Source organism: Hetaerina americana, unplaced genomic scaffold (genome assembly GCF_022747635.1).
Source record: "Hetaerina americana unplaced genomic scaffold, ioHetAmer1.1.p SCAF_3, whole genome shotgun sequence".
NCBI lineage: Eukaryota > Metazoa > Arthropoda > Insecta > Odonata > Calopterygidae > Hetaerina > Hetaerina americana.
The window spans coordinates 41,301,099-41,319,401 of NW_027286874.1; the positions used below are offsets into that span (position 1 = coordinate 41,301,099).

Consider the following 18,303-nt stretch of genomic DNA (forward strand, 5'->3'; position numbering starts at 1 on the left):
TTAGGCAAACGAGGAAAGTGATGAAAGAGGATAGGGATGTTGGACGGGATGAAGGGAGAAAGAAAGTACTCAGAGCTGAAGAGGGACCTGCTGTAAAGTAGGATGTTGTGTTTTGCTAGGGGTCACAAATTATTTAATTAGTAATTATGTCCATCTAAAAACCTACCTTAACTGGTAGATTAATAATAATAATATAGTATATATATATATATATATATATATATATATATATATATATATATATATATATATATATATATATATATATATATACATTATATATATGGTATAAATATATATTATATATATATATATATATATATATATATATATATATATATATATATATATATATATATATATATATACATTATATATATGGTATAAATATATATTATATATATATATATATATATATATATATATACATTATATATATGGTATAAATATATATTATATATAAATATATTATATATATATTTATAATATATATAATATATATGGGTCGCTGTAGTCCAGTGGATAGAGCGTTGGACTGCTGAGCGGAGGGTCCCGGGTTCGATTTCCAGGCAAGGCACTCTGGGCACCTGCAGTTCCACCCAAGCTGAAGTGATTTTTTCGGGTATCAGGTAGGGAAAGGAACTGGCCCCCCTACCCTGATATATTTATATATATATATATATATATATATATATATATATATATATATATATATATATATATATATATATGGGTAGGGGGGTACCCATATACAGGATATCAGGGTGGGTGGAACCGAAGGTGCCCAGAGTGCCTTGCCTGGGAATCGAACCCGGGACCCTCGGGTCAGCAGTATGTATATATATATATAACCATAAACACAGTAATCAACCCGAAGGTCGGTTTAGTGGGTGATGGTAGAGATCACCCAATACTAAGCCCTACACGGCGTGTGAAAATTCACACATATATTATATTTATATATATATATATAATAAAACCCCTCTTAAAATATCTATCAACTATAAGCTGTACTCTTATAGTTGATAGATATTTTAAGAGGGGTTTTATTTTTGGGATTGAGATTACCAATGGGTAATTAATTTTAAATAGAACATTGTGAGATTTAAGGCATACTTTTGAACCAGTCTCTGTGGAAAATGAAATTGTACATTATTGTATTTGACAGTTAAAATTATACAGATGAAATATAGATATACAGATAAAACAGATGATAATAATTTGTGATAATTAAGTTATAAAAGATCTAATTATTACATTTATTTTTTCACTTATGTGCTAAAAAATATTAGCATCCTATCATGTATTTGCGATAAATTATGATTTTAGAATAGTCAGTACTGACAGAATTTAACTCTGGTGGTATATTTCACCTGATAGATAAACGCACAACATCCACAAAGAAACAAGGTGCATATTTTTAATTCAGCAGAGCTCTATGTACCCATTAAGTATTTGCAGTGACCATTCCTTGGGAACATAAATTTAAAATAAAAACGGAAGTGGCCAACAGAGTTCAGATAGAAATAACTTGTTTTGATTGGAATTAATTTGAACTGATTTTCTTTTACTACAGTATAAAACAAGCACTAAACAATTGTCACTCTCAATTTCATAAATAGATAACGTCTGACTTTTAAACTTAGAGAGCAATAATTATATTTTGTTCAATTAAAACATTAATGTGAAAGTGATCATCTCAGAGTCATGCCCCGAGAATTATGGATTTCTTTCTTTTTTGTAGGTTGATTTAATGGGAAATTAACATTATATTGAGGTTTAAAGTTGAAAAAAAATTCAAACAGAAAAGGCAACAATACCTGTTAAAAATATGAATGCATGAATATTCCTAAGATAATGCCATCAGTTTTTGAAAATTCAAAGGAATCACCTTCAAATCAACTGCAAGAATAATTTTGCTGTCCTCAGGATGACACCAGCTCTATGTTTGAAGGAACTGTCGCTATTAAAGTTAAGTGTTTAGAGAGTGGCTCCAACATCACACTTCATGTCAAAGACCCCCTCCAAATTGTGCATAGCCAAGTAAAAATTTTGGGACCATTGGAAGATGATGGAGAGGAAGGTGAGCTTTCCATTTTGTCATACAAAGAAGACGCCGAAAACAACTTCTACATTATAGAGCTATCACAACCACTCCTGCCAGAAAAGACCTATACAGTCAGCATACATTTCTTTGGAAAACTAACAGAGTTCTATGCTGGTTATTACCTAAGCAGCTATGAAGACTTAGCAACTGGTGAGACAAGGTAAGAAAAATATCAGGAAGGAAGTATTAAAAACTTTTTTCAAGTACTGATTCATAGTTCAAAATCATATTTTAATAATATGACCATAATATTTATAGTTTTACAATTTTATATATTATAATATTTATTTAACGAAACTAGGTGGTTGGCATTAACACAATTTGAGTCGACTGATGCAAGGCGAGCTTTCCCATGCTTTGATGAGCCTTCATTTAAGGCACGCTTTCAAATTAGTCTGGGAAGGATGGCTGACAGAAACCTCACATCAATCAGCAACATGCCGCTCCATGCATCAGAGCCTATGTAAGTTTTTCCCTCCTCTTTGTAAATTATTGCTCACCTACTGGTTTTTTTTCTTTTTGTCATTGTGAAATCCTTGCAAAGAATAATCAACAGCAGCTGTGCATAAGAGGACTGGTTTATTTAGAATAGCTACTTGGAATATTATGATGATGTTGAGGACAGAAAAATTCATCATCATCATCTTCTAAAGGTGAAGCCTTGTCATTGCAGCCATTTGGCTCTCTCCATTGCCATTCTTCTCAGTTCTTTGCATGTTGTTACTCTCATAGTACTTTTTGCATCATCTATACATTTTTTTCTTGGCCTTCATCTTTCTCTTTTACCTATTATTTTCCCCTCCATTATATTTTCCAGGAAATTTTTGTCTCAGAACCATAAACATAAACACAGTCATCAACCTGAAGTTTGGTTTGGTAGGTGATGGTACCTAGTACTAAGACCAACGGCGTGTGAAATCCACATGTCTCTCAGAACATGTCCAACATATTTAATTTTCCTTTACTCCATCTCTTTTATTGTATTTCTTTCCTCTTTAATTTCTTTTATGTTGCTTCTCTTGTCCATCCATCTTGTTCTTGTACTCCTTCAAATCCACATTTCCATTAATTCCAACCAAGCCTTTTACATACTATGAGCGCATGTCATTGAATCAAACCTTGTCAAAAACATGAATACACTTTTCTTCTGATCAAAGACTAAGTAATATGGTTCATTATCATTCCATACATGAGACAAAATAATCAATGATAATGCTCAGGTGCCCATTGATGCAAAGCATTAGGTAAGTTAAATAATATCATGTGACTTAGGAAATGCATCAAAAAGCAAAGACCACTTTCTTGGAAGCCATGTATACAGTAGATATTATTCAGATCACTTCTGTACCAATAGAACCAATTTCATGTGTATATTAAAATGAATGAAGGCATGCTGAAGCATGAAGGGACTAATAATGTTTAATTAAAGTGTTTACTGACTTGAAGTATATAATTCCAATAAATTTCCAGAATTTCTGTTTAATAAAAGGAGAAATTTTATAATCACATTAAAAAGAGTTTGCATGAGGAATGCAAACTCTATTTACATGTAATGCAATATGGTATTACTAGCCTAACCCTTTTATTGGTATATTGCTTGTTTTATTACACACTGTCAATATCCTCTTAAATTACATATAAAAACTAACTTTCTAATTTACCAAAATACCATTAAAATAAAATTGCAATGAAATAAAACATGAAAAAAGAAAATGGAAAGAAGGGAAAACAAACCAGGAAGTGGTTGTGTTGAATTAATGAAGGACAATGGAAAAGAGATAGGTAAACCTCTGATCTGAGCTAATACATTTCAAGTCCCACTATAAAAATATTATGAGTTTTTTCATTATTTCTACTATATAATACACAATGAATAAAAGGAGTATGCAATAATAAACATATCATGAAATATTTTTCTTACAGGGAAGATAAACCTGGCTTCATCTGGGACCACTTCTTTGAATCATTGCCAATGTCCACATACTTAGTGGCTTATGTAGTCTCTGACTTTGAGTACCAAATGTCAAAGCATCTGCCAGCTCCTCACAACAAAGTTAATTTCCGTATTTGGGCTCGAAAAGATGCAATGGACCAAGTGGGCCTCGCAGCTGAAGTTGGCCCTAGAATTCTTTCCTTCTTTGAAGGCTATTACAATATCCAATATCCCCTGCCTAAGCAAGATATGATTGCCATTCCTGATTTTAACTCTGGTGCCATGGAAAATTGGGGTCTCATTACTTACAGGTTTGAGCTAATGACTGAAACATTATTTTTAGCATTCCAAGAAAATATCTGGCAAATAACTTGCCTCATTGTTCAAATATGATCCTGTTAAAAAAAATTTACGTGATAAATTTCTGATTATGCTGCATTCTAGAAGTTAGTTTTTGAAATGATTTAGCAGTGGAAGAATAAAAAGAACTTGTTCGGAAAATTCTCACAAATGGCTGTTGATGCCGACTATATTATATAATATTTCTTTAAGCCATAATAGGGTTTTTACACCACCGTAAAAGGAAGAAAGAAAAGGAGGGAATATTGAGATAGGTGCAGTTATTTACGGGGAAGGTAATCCCTCACCAGTGATCAGACTCACAGTAAAAATAGTAATACACTCACATCTACTCAGGAAGGTGTTTCTGGAATAAATCAAAGTGATTAAGGTAGCCCAGAGCCAGTCCGTGGCAAGGGAAAACTTCCCCGTAAACCACTTTAGGCTAACCATTGTGACTTAGTGTATTTGTAAGTTTCCAAATATGGCCCCGGGCAATAGGATTAATTTCCTTGTAAACTTATTTGGGAAACACTCCCTCTTTGTAAATGTGGGCAACTTACTATTTTGAATGTTAGTCTGATAACTGGTGAGGGATTAACTTTCCCTGTAAATCACACCACTAATCTCAATTAGCCCTCTTTTTCTTTCTTCCTTTCGCAGGGGTGTAAATAATCTTTTTGGCTTAAGGAAATATCATTCAATATGGTCAGCCTTAAAAAGGCCATAAGTGGCTCAATTTATCCTTTCCAATGACTGATGATGTTGTTCAAAACCTTCAGTTATTATATCAGGCTGGAAAACATATTCACAATACAAAGGCTATCAATCTAGAAGCCCTGGGTTGAACATAAAAAAATCCAGAATTCCTAGCATCTGATAATATATCCAATGTATGCTTTGAAGGGGTCAAATATCATATATTGACAGATATGGTCACTGAACATCAAATTAGGCAGATATTATACACTGCATTCTAATTTCAGATTTTTAGCTCTGATAAAAAGCCATTAAATATTTATATATCATTGGAAAGTTCAGTTTCTATTTTTTGTGCTTTAGTAATAATTTTTCAATTTCTTTTCATACAAATAAACATTCAATGGATTTATCATAACATCATATGAATTGTTTCCATAGAGAAACTTCGTTGTTGTATGACCCAAAGGTATCGACAATCAACGACAAAGAGAATGTAATTTCAATGGTTTCCCATGAGCTAGCCCATCAGTGGTTTGGTAACCTAGTTACAATGAAATGGTGGACAGATCTTTGGCTAAATGAAGGATTTGCGACCTATGCAGCAAATATAGCAATCAACCATGTAAGTTGACAAACATTCAAAAAATTATGTGCTCTATAATCTTCAGAAGAAGTCAGCCCTCAAAGGTCATAAATAAGACTGTCAAATTAGAACATTAGGAGAAAAACCCAAGACTTATGTAAATTTTATTGAGAATATATTGCCTTTGATATTTTACGTCAGCTGTTTGTAAATGGTGGTCAATATCACCAGGAACTCTATATTGAAATAAAATCAACATTTCCTTACTTTCTAAAGTTTCATGCTGCATGTGCATTTTTGTAAATTGACTTAATTTTTTATGATATATTACAGATACCATACATACATAACTCTTATGATTTTGCATGAAGTCACCTCATTAATCATGATTACACAGTATGCGTTAATGTTTTCTTTTCCAGATGATACCACATTGGGGTTTGGATGATGAAAATGCCGTGGAGGGCTATATGGTTGTCACAGATTTAGATTCATTGAAATCATCTCATCCTGTATCTGTACCCATTGGAAATCCCTCAGAAATCTCTCAAATTTTTGATGCAATCTCTTACATGAAAGGTAGGTAATAAATTCAGTTTGTTATCCAAACCTTACAATTATTAATATGTTATTCTAATTTGTTCATCTTTCAAATGGTCTTCAAATAATATTTCTTTTTCCATCTGAACTTGGAAAAGATGTAAATCACAATGCAATATGCTTGATGTGAATGCCAGTTTGTGGAAGAGACTGCTAATAATTACATGAGAATAATATTTATTCATCCATGCCATGGTTGTCAGATGTCCCTATGGATGTTGGCAGAGCAGAACAGTGATAATAATTGATTATATAATGAGGTTGAGCATGGGAGCAATAGACAACAGTATATTTGAATTCCAATAGCCCCTAAGACGAGCTCAAAGACAAGATACATTTGCTTGTGGGTTAAGATATAGGGTTAAGGAACTTAATTCTAAAAGGGAAAATGAATAGCACTTTGATATTATTTTAAGGTTATCTGAAATTGAAAAATATCTCAAACATTTACCATGAAATAAATGCAGTTTTTGCCATTGATTCAATTTTCCATTTTCAGGGTCATTTATTCTGAGAATGATGAACTTATTCTTGGGAGAGAACACTTTTCGCAAAGGAGTGAACTTGTACTTGAAATCACATAAGTTTCAGAGTGCTGAACAGGATGACTTATGGACAGCTCTAACTACTCAAGCTCACAGAGACAACACTCTACCTAGTCACTTGACGATAAAAAACATAATGGATACATGGACTCTCCAAGCTGGTTATCCTTTAATTACTGTCAAGAGAAATTATGAAAATGGTAGTGCTTCGGTAACACAGGTATGATTGTAAGTTAAAGAATGCATTTAAGTATGTATGATGCATATGGCTTAATCATGAGCATACAGATTAGTACAGAGTCCCCACTTGATACCATCTCACTCATATGTATGGTGAAATATGATGACTCTAAACCATTATTCTGCTGTCTTAATTTGCTTGTTTGGCATGTTGATGCTTTTTGCATTTGGTTGAGATGTTGATTAGTCTCAAATTGTGAGTGAGATAGACAGCTGTCTCAGTCTACCACAAGAATACATTCGTTTTTGTGCCCTTGTGTTTCTTGGACTTTGACCCTTTAACAATGGTAAATAAAAAGAGGAGTGAAAGAGTTAATTAAGACATGAAGCATAATAGAATATAAAAAAAACCATAAACACAGTAATCAACCCGAAGGTTGGTTTAGTAGGTGATGGTAGAGTTCACCCAGTACTAAGCCCTATAAGGCGTGTGAAAATTCACACATCAGGGTAGGGGAGCCATTTCCTTTCCCTGTGCCGGTTATGGTTTCCCAGGAAGATCTGGTACCTGAAAAATCACATAGAATATATGATGTGTAAATTAAATCTATTATAATAAATCTCCTTATGAAGATTCTGGAAATAAAACAGGCCATAACTTTGGCTGCCTTGTATTACTCCAGACAGTATAATTAAAGATCAAGCCAGAATGTCGATTAAAGTTTAAAAAATGGAGCAATCATATGGCAGGGTATGCATATCAAAGTGGATGGTGGTATGGCAGGTGGCGAATATGTGATTATACTTTAAAGAATAATGTATTTGTAATTTAATTGGTGACTACAGAACAATGCATCAATACATGTAGAAATGAATCAAGTTTATTTTAATTCTTTCATAATTTAACACTCCATGTCGGTTTTGGAAGAACGCAAATCTTAACCTGTTTACATATCTGAGCCTCACCGAACAAGACACAACCTGACACCCTACAGTATAATAAACCCTACTTCAATCCTGAATAATTCTGCTGATATTCTTCCTTCATTCACAGTCTTCAACATCCCATCGCCAATCAAAATGCTCAGCATCCACCTCTTTCATGCCTCCTTTAGATTTCTCTTAACAACCCTCCCTCTTCTCCCCTATAATTTGTACTTCTTTGTTTGTTTTCCTTAGCATCCACTTTACCTTTTCCATCCTTCTCCCCACACCTATTTTGAAGGCCTCCACAAAATATGCCTGTCATCTTGCTTTAACAATCAAGTTTTCACACTTTAAAAAACGATGCTCCATATCAAACTTTTCTGTAGTATTTTCTTAACCTCCTGACTCAATCTATGTAATCTCTTGCGGTGGTAACCTCCTGACTCAATCTACATACAGGTATGCCGTAAGCTATCCTCCTGTATGTCATAAGCTATCCTCATCATATTCTCTTCCCATGCTAACACTTACTCATTTAATATACTTACAAAATAGATCTTCTTTGCAGTCTTTTCTTCTCTCTTTAATCTTTTGTTGGTCAATAGAATATCGTTGATAGTGTGTACAGATTTTTCCGTTTTTACTGTCTAATTCTGCTTTTGCCTTTCTGTGCAGTGCACCCATTTCACTTTTCCTCGGTAAAACTGCCATATCCTATCAATACATCCTTTACCATGCTTTTCTCACTGAATTAATTTCCCTCCTAAGTTTATTACACATCTCCTTCTACTTTCTTCTTCCTAATTCTGTGTTTACATTCTTCTATTTCCTTCTCTTATGCATCTTCTTAGTAATTTTATCATCAATTAATATATCATAGTCTACTTCATAATCACTGTTCCTATAGCTTTGTTTGCTGCTTTTGATGTAACTTTTATTGAGATTGTCCCATCTGTCTTCTACTTCACCCATCTTTTAATCCTTACTCATTTATTTTTCCACCATCTCCTGTTTCTCCATCCTTTTCATCTTGATTTATTCTTCTGCATTACTTTCCCTTATTCTTATTCCCTGTTTTGTCTTTTTGAATCAAACATTACAATTCAAAACTGAAGTTTAACATGTACAATTATAAACTTATTGCTCATTTTCAAATGGAAAATCAAAACCTTAAGGAAAATGAAAAAGTATATACCTGTAGGTACACCTCAATTAGATGTAATGACTATACAAAAAAGTGATCCAATTGCTTTGCTATTCAACACAGTTATGAAAACATAACCTCCTGATTGGCTATAAATAATTTTGATAGAAAATTCCAGTACAACACCATCCATTGCAAATAATGTCAATCAATGTTACGTCTAAACTTTTTTCTTTAAATGAAGATAGCCCTTGCTCTGCAATTCTGTTGTCATTTATCTTCAATTTACTCATTATTCAAAGCAAAATGGGTGTAATTTGTCATATATCTGTTGTATTATAAGCACTTTGAATAAATGAGAACAAAAATAACTCAAAAAACCTTCTCAAACTCTGGAATATCCAATGAGAAATGCTGTTATGAACTAGAATGAAAAAATGTCTGTTCAAGATTTCATTGGAAAGATTCAATCCAATAATAAAGTACCTTATATTACTCAGTAAGCTTATTAAGTTTTTCTGAAATCTTTTGATAAAAAGTTTTGAGTATTGCCACACCTTATCCTAGGCCTTTCGCTGCATATCGCGGAAGGTAAACCACCTAGTAATGAGAGCAAGCATACACACTAAAACTAAAAAAAATTATTTCCAGACAAAAAACATTTCCAGAATTACGTCAAGTTAAGGATAAAGGTTTGATGTATTGCTTATTTTATTTTCAAAGCTTGGGTATTATATACTTGTAAATTACATTTAAACTTTCAACTCAATCCAAATTTTCAAATTTTATTGAAAGTGTTTTTAATGTGCATATCACATAATCTGTTTTTACTAATTTTATCATGATGATGGAATTATTTTGGACAATAATTTCATGAACTTTTTACTATCTCCCAAAATGTGCAAAAATATTGTATTAACAAAACTACTTCATAGGAGTCAGTTTTGGATGGGTATCATTTGGTACAAAGAACCACATCTTAAAAGGTGATGCCAAAAATGTTACTTCTTTTTGTTGAATAACCCAAGTAGCACTATCAAAATATATAATAATATTATCAGATATGAATCATCCTTACTTATAGCAACAAAAGACTGTAACACATTAATGTTCTGCTTTGTCAAATAATTCATATCAAGATGGCAACACATAATGCTTAATTTCCTATTATGTAGTATACTATATGTACCATGAAAATTCATCTATCTAAAACACCTGAGGAAGAAATGTTTCAGTCAAATTGACCATTGGGAATGTATTTACCCATTAAATTTCTCAAGTGATGCAATCAGCTGTACTCTATGTAGTAATGCATGCATATGCATCAACCAGATATTGGGTAGTCGTCCTTATAACATTTCTGGCTATCATTTATTCATAATATATTTTGAAATTCATCGAGTCTCTAGTTTTTAAATAGTTGTACTTTTCTAATGCTTTCACTGAAGGAAAGAAACTTAGGAACCTCAACAGATACTTCAATCCACTGGTGGGTTCCTCTGAGTTTCACTAGCCAGGATGAGTTGAACTTTGATGAAACAGCACCAAAGCAGTGGCTGCCAAGAGAATCCACCACAGAATTGACTGACCTTCCAAATGCTAATAAATGGGTTATTTTTAACCTGCAAGCATCAGGCAAGTTCAATATCATCTCTCTTTAGAAATACATAAGTCAATATGAAAAGGCACATGAACAAAACCATAAGAATGAAGTGTGAATATTTAATTTAGGATAAATGAAACTCTGATCAGGAAGATTGGGACAAATGCAACAGAAAACCAAAAATATGAATGCTGTGTGGAAAAGTTTGAAAGGAATGTTTACTGAATGTGCCGAAAATGTGTGGTTGGTGGGAAGGTGATCAAATCAAATCATTTATTTTGTTCAAGGATTTTTAGTACAAATAAAGGACACGTCAAAATATGATGCAGTTGCAAATGATAGCTAAAGATTCTCAGTAATAGAGTGGAACATGTAATATAGGAGATATTCACCAAATTTGTTCTTAAGTATGGACCATTTGTCATGATTCCTCACAGTGCCAGATAATTTATTATAAAAAATGAGGCCTTAATTTTTAGGGTCCAAGTGCAGCTTTTCTAGTTCTCCCAAATGTTTGTGAGGGAATGTATGTGTGTGTGTGTGTGTGTGTGTGTGTGTGTGTATGTGTATGTATATGTATATATATATATATATGGAATATATATATATATATATATATATATATATATATATATATATATATATATATATATATATATATATATATATATATATATATATATATATATATATATATATATATATATATATATATATATAACAAACTTGGACAGCAACAAACAATATAAGAACACATAAAAAGATCACTCACATGTTATTTCTTGATAATTTTGACGGAATTCAGCTCTGTCTTAATTGGAAGAAATGGAAGTAATGACTGCTGGAATCGGAGAGGTGAGGGGTGTGAGAGAAAGGGAAGGGCACCAGGGGAAGGGGAGAACAGGAGGCGGAGGAGGGGTGAGATGAATGGTTGGGGGAGAGAAAAGGGAGAGGAGAGGCTAGAGGGGAGGGGAGATAGGGAAGGAGTGAGAGGGATGAGGTGGAATTGACACATAATCGGAAAAGAAAACTGCTCACCACAGACCGATGTTTCATTCAATATCAACATAATCATGGGAAGAAAAATACGGTAGGTGAAGTCAGGTATGTATAGTCATGCATGGGGGAGATATCACTAGTGGGTAATAGGAGAGGAGGAAGGAGTGGATGGGAAAGAGATAATTTCAATACTCTCCATTGCCTAAATATCATCAAGAAAGCATAGAGAAAGGTGTCATTGAGGAAAATGAATTGTGCCAGAAAAATCTCTAGCCTGAATGCATAGCTCCAAAGGCCAATGAGCCAATGATCACAGGCCTGAGCTGAAAACATGAGATCTTAAGCACCCCGACCAGAAGCAGCAAAAACAAGTCACCGAAGAAATTTCCTGAGGGAAGAAGAGGGAAGCACTAGCACTATTCCCACTGCTAAAATCTGGGATATCCTCAGCATCTGGTGAAAAACTCAGGCAGTTGTTGAGAAGTGACACCCTGATAAAACCCTTGTAAACAAGGATGTCAATTTGTTTCATGACAACATCATTGAGCATTTTAGGAAAGTTCAAAAAGGTCATCATCATCAGGCAGACCACTTTGGAATATTGGTTCTTAAATGACACCATGGAAGCAACCCAAATCCCTCTAAAAGTGCTGCCTTATCAAAAGGCATGAAAGCGAAGAATTCAGACACCAGAAAGACAGTCACCATGGAGGTAACTTTAATTTACAACTTTATTCAAATGCTATTATTAATTATTAATATTTCAACTTAAAAATTAGTGTATTTATTCTTGAATTCATTTTAAAAATTCAATTTTGTTGAGCCCAGGAAGGAATTAATGTAGTTAATATAATTTCATTGGAAAAAACTTGTCTTGGAACTATAACAGGGTTCTGGAATGTATTAAGTCCATATTCTAAGGAATCACCGTATATTTAAATAAATAAAATATTTCATCTCAAGACCTTTGATAATAATGCAGGCAATCTCATAGGCCAAGGGAAATTAAGGAATAGTTATTTCAATTTGGTTTTCCTTCAATTCCTTTACCAAGGAGAAAGATTTTTTATTTTACAAACCAACATATATTTATTTTATTGAGATAAATCTAAAAGGGTATGGGAAGTGTAAAGATCCCTAAAAAGTACTACTTAGTAAATTTCTCACAATTTAATGAGGTACTACCAGTTTTATTGTTTAGGCACCCTCGACCTGAGGATGGCACCTATGCATTGAAACCAGTATTACATAAATACCCATGGCACCTATGCATTGAAACCAGTATTACATAAATAATTTTGTTATTTAGTACTAATGAATGGCATTTTTAATTCTTCAAAATGTAATTTCACAAATTTGAACTGATGATCAGAATTTGAACCCACATTAATAATATATAATAATATATCAAAGATAGCACAAACCAGTTTTTAGCAAAAATAGTTATTTCTTAATCTATGCTCCACCAAAACTTAATCCTCATCTACACTTGATAGACAAGAATACATATTGTCTGCAGAATAAATATTGCTTTGTACTTAATCAAGCCATATGATCCTTATCCTTCACAGGTATTATCATTAAAATAGCTTCTATTTCATTTTGGTTGAAGCAGTAGTAATGGGTAAAAATTTGCCTCTAAGCATGGGTTACCTTCATCAAAAGACTAACTGTTCCTTTGATTAACTAAAGCAATCAATCATGTGCAAAAACTATCTTGATAAGAAGCACCGACTAATACTTTAAAATGTAAAATCTTTTTTTTTTCAGGTTTGTATCGTGTTAATTATGACAAAGAAAACTGGAAAATGATAATAGCCACGTTCAACAGTGAAGACTTTTCAAAGATACACGTTGTAAATAGAGCCCAAGTGATTGATGATGCCATGAATCTGGCAAGAGTTGGGAAACTGGGATACACTATGGTATTTGAATTACTTAACTATCTCAAGCAAGAAAAACATTACCTGCCATGGAGAGCTGCCTCAGTAAACATAAGATATATTGAAAGTATGCTGAAGCGAACAGGACAATATGGAATATTTAAGGTACTTAAAACCTTTTTTGCCAAATGCTTTCAGGTTTTTCAATTGGAAAACGTATTTTTAAACCTCATTTTCATATTTTCAAAATAGTGTATATTGCATGATTACAACAAAATAAACAATTTAAACATCTTCAGTGAATATATTTAGAAATATGTAATGAATGTAAATGATAAAAATTCTCATTCTGAAAATTTTGAAGTACAACTTTTCATAGAAATATTAGAGATCTTTTTTCATAGATTTTTCACAGAGATATTAGAGCTCTTTTTAAATTTAGATCAAAGAACATCTAATATTAGTTAGTCATTTGTGGTTATTCATCATTGCACCGCAGACTGTTTGTTGACTGTTCATACACTATTGAGGGGTTTGAATGTGTTTCCTTCATTACAAGTCTGAGGAGACAGTTATTGCAGTTCAGAAGGTCAGCAAAGCTCATTTTATCCTTATTGTGTAGGGGTGAATTTGTCTCAAAAGAAGTGCATTTATAGATGAGTAGTATAATGCATTGATATAAATTTGAAAAGTTGAGTTTTTTGGCTAACTTTTCACTTTTATTTATTTTTGTATTTTGTAACTTTTTAGATTTGTGCTTAATATTTAATATCAATATTTATAAGTTAAAAGTTAATTTTGTGTGAGATATATATTAATTATTCCAAAACCTATGTTAAGTAGAAATGTTAGAGTTGGCAGTAATACAGGCAAACTTTCATCCTGTTCATGCATGTAGAAAGTACTTATGAAACATTTTTAAATTCAATTTTTATTAAATTATTATATTTTATAAAGTAATTACTCTTTGTTTTGAATAATTTAACATTAAAATTCTAACTTAGTTAGTTATCTATAATGATATCATTATTCATTGAAATTCTATAATTATTTCAGTATTGCAGGAATAGGCATAGATATTTTTTGCAAAGGCCCATGTTCAGATCCCAGAGAGGAAATATTTTTTACCAATGTGTAATTCATATTAAGCATTCCAATTAAAATATTTTGCTAGGATAACATTATAGAGTGGTTGGTCATTGATGGGGACTTAGACAGTTGATAGTACTGTATTTAAATTAAGCATTTTTTAATACTAAATATTTCCTTTAATAACCCCATATATGAGTTGAATAAGGGATATGAATTATCATACAGGGATAACTTTTGAGCTGGTGTGCTTGATGTGAATTGTCGCTAGATATTTTGGTCATTTACTTCTTACTTTTAAGGATCTTTCCACTTTCAGTGGCTACACTGTATACCCATACCCCAGTCCTCTAAGTGATACAATCTTCCTCTTTGAAATCTCGATCCCTCATCATCAAGGTTATTTTGGCTCACCATGTATTTCTAGCCCATCCCCATATTATTTTCTACCTGTAGGTGATTATTCTAACCAAGGTCTTAGCCATCGTTCCTCAACTATTCTTTTCTTTTCTCTGGATTCTTTGTGCCACTTATTCTTTTATGCCTAATATCTTCATGTTATCCTTAATAACTTGGATGTCCTAGCTCTTTTCCTTATCCCCTCCATCTCCACAGTTTATATTTTACTTTTCAGGTGTTCACTGAAGTCTAGCTCTCAGCTCAAAAAGTAGTATGCTCCAAACCATTGTTTGCATTATTCTTTTCTATATTGAGCCATAGAGTCCCATGTTATATTTTAATGTTTCCTCATGCCTGAATTATTCCGTGTTTCAAATAATATTCACATATTAGAGATTCATGAATAATGGAACATAATCACTTAATCTATTTTGTTGCTCTGTTGGTTGTTTCGGGCAGATTAAAATAATTTCCATTTAGTCTTTATCCTAGATATTTGGTTTTCTGCATGTTTACTCAAGGTCCTTCCCCTACAAAGGATTCCAATAACTTTCTTATCATAAAGTTAGGATCCTGCCGGCTTTGAGCAGTTAATACTACTTCCCCTCAGTAATACTTAAGCATCTATGAAAATGTGAAAGGAAGAGTTTTTATGAGTTAATTGCCTAGCATTAAGTAGGGAAGAATTTGGACAAAAGATTCATCAGATTTTGTTAGTTCCCAACCCAAGAAAGGGAAAAGCAACTATAGAAGAATAAGTTTGATTTTAGACACAGCTAAGGTGGTACTTAAAATCATCAATAAAAGAATTCAGAGGAGGGCAAATGATTAATTAGAGGATGACCAGTTTGGCTTTTGGAAGGAGAGAAGTATACATAATGTCTTGAGCACTAAATCACCAATTTCAGTGCTTCTGCCCATTTTCACATGTCAGTAAGTCTAAGCTGAAGATCTCTTTCAAAGGGTTGATTATAGCTGCTTGGGTGTTTTCAGCAGTCCCAATATGTCATCCTTTTAGGCTCAATTGAAGTTGTGGGAAAAAATTGGCAAGGCCAGGTCAAGGACATACAGGGAGATGTACTCGAGAATTGTATAGGGGATGGGAAAGCATTACCAAATTTCTCTTGGCTGAAACTCCCTCAATAGTATTGACAAAAAATCTGGTATGTGTTGTGGTGAAGGATCTGTGATCTCTGGATAGACACTAGTAACTCTTTTCCTTGAGCATTCAAGCACCTTCATGTAAAATACTGCATAGTCTGTCTATCTAGGTGGTGCAAGCTACTTGTGAATATTTTCAACTCCTTTGAGTTGAAAAGTGTAATTCACCATGGATTTCACCCTTAAAAAGTAATCTCATTACTCTTAAGATAACAGTATGATCAGTTTAATTCTGCAAAGTACTCAGGATAACATTGCTGCTTATATTATTTTGGTGATAACATATCTTCTATCTGCAAACCTGAATATGGTAATAGCTACAGATTCCATCTCAGATGTGAGTTTTGGTTTATAAGTACCTGGAAAACCTATCATTCAACCAAATATAGGCTTATTGAAATCCCAGAGGGTACATTCATATGCATGATAAGTGCCCTGGGTGGAATGAGTATTTAACCCTAGTCGTGAGCATTTGTAAATTATTTTATTTGGCTGATCTATTTTGTTTGTACCTAAAATTGCCTCTGCTTTAGTACCAACTAGAATTTTACAAAATGGAGAAATGTTTGGAGGCATTTTATTCACACACAAAAGTTTTTAAGAGAAAGAAAAGAAAAAGTTTGATGAGTTATACTCTTGTTCCTCAGAGTGCCTTTATGAACTCTAGTAGAAAGAGGTTTGAGTGGTGTTTGAAACTAATTTCCACCAGATTTAACATTTGTTGAAAATAGTGATAACTCTTGCAGAAATTTATGAAGAAACTCTTAACACCTATTTATGAAGAAATATTAGGAGTTAGCCTTGCTGATGACGATTACCTTGGTCTGAAGCAGCAACAACAAATCATGGCCTGGGCTTGTCTCTTTAATGTTGGAGATTGTGTGAATCAAGCTCTTACCACTTTTGAAATGTGGAAAAAGGAAATTGATCCTGACACTAATAACCCGTGAGTTACAAGTCTTGTTTTTCATTGATTAACAATCCAGGAAATCTTAATGCCTTTCAGTGTATCATATGCCAGATATGTTATTACACAGTGACCTGAGTGTATTATGTGATCAAATGCATAAAGTGAGATGGTTATATGCAATGAGACCCTGCAATTAATGAGGATAACACAATATGGGCTGGGATTAATAATTTTTTAACTATCTTCATTGCAGTGCAAATCAAACTGAAATTTGAATATTGAATCATCACCTTCAATTGATGTCAATATGCTGATTTCCAGGCCTTGACTTTACTTTACTTACTTCACTAGCTTTTTTTAGTTTTTCCTTTTTTGATGTGATATGCATGATTAAAATAAAGGTTGGTTTGAGGTGAGGATGAAGGGTATCATCCAGTAGTAAACCCAGTAGCCACCTTTGTGATGTAGGACAGAGGATGGAGCAAATGAATAAAGTGTCTATTCAATTCTTTTGAAAATGAACTGTAGGGTCTTGAGGTAAAAATTTCAAAATTGTTATCCCCTAAAATGGCTTCATTTCTTAATGTTCATCATTAAGTTGTTTTATAAAATCACGATAATTTTTTTTCTGTCAACTTTATAATAATGAGATGATGGTGACATCATTCTGCCTCAACAATTATTAAGGATGTAAGATGAAGGGTCTAGGAAATTTAAAATATTTTGTTGAGAAGTTAATCCTGGGTCAAAGAACTGATTTTCAGATAATTAAGCCACTCTAGGGTAAAGCAAAAGGTGAGGACTCCCTCTCCTCCATACCAAAAATACAGCAGGTTCTTATTCACTTCACTCAAAGCAGCTAAATGGATTTGAATTTAAAAGGTGGATTTCAATTAATTATTTCACATATCATTATTTGCCTTACTTACCAAGTTCATTGTGTTGATTGGAATGACGATGAGCTTTTTAAAATGTAAAAATAGTATGTTAGGTAGGTTGCTCTTAAGAAAACAAATGTTATTCATAAAAAAATTAGATCAACATCTTATTCCCAATTAAATTACTGCATTGCATGTTAAAATTTCAGCACTGCCATCTCTCTGAAAAAGAAATGATATTTACTAGTAAGCTTCAATACTATTCTTGAAAGCTTATTACTGTACCAGTGTATGCTATTTTTGGCATTTGTCCCATGACGC

General features: G+C 32.9%; 1 protein-coding gene across 1 annotated transcript in view; it reads left to right on the plus strand.

Moving 5' to 3' along the window:
- Positions 1–1,944: 1,944 nt before the first annotated feature.
- LOC139690010 (aminopeptidase N-like) overlaps positions 1,945–18,303 on the plus strand; it is a 39,777-nt gene continuing 23,418 nt past the window's right edge. The window contains exons 1-9 of the mRNA XM_071587189.1: positions 1,945–2,267; positions 2,409–2,570; positions 4,031–4,351; positions 5,520–5,703; positions 6,087–6,243; positions 6,764–7,029; positions 10,509–10,695; positions 13,433–13,710; positions 16,941–17,140. Of these exons, the coding sequence (XP_071443290.1) occupies positions 1,945–2,267; positions 2,409–2,570; positions 4,031–4,351; positions 5,520–5,703; positions 6,087–6,243; positions 6,764–7,029; positions 10,509–10,695; positions 13,433–13,710; positions 16,941–17,140 (2,078 nt within the window). The remainder of the gene's footprint in view (positions 2,268–2,408; positions 2,571–4,030; positions 4,352–5,519; positions 5,704–6,086; positions 6,244–6,763; positions 7,030–10,508; positions 10,696–13,432; positions 13,711–16,940; positions 17,141–18,303) is intronic.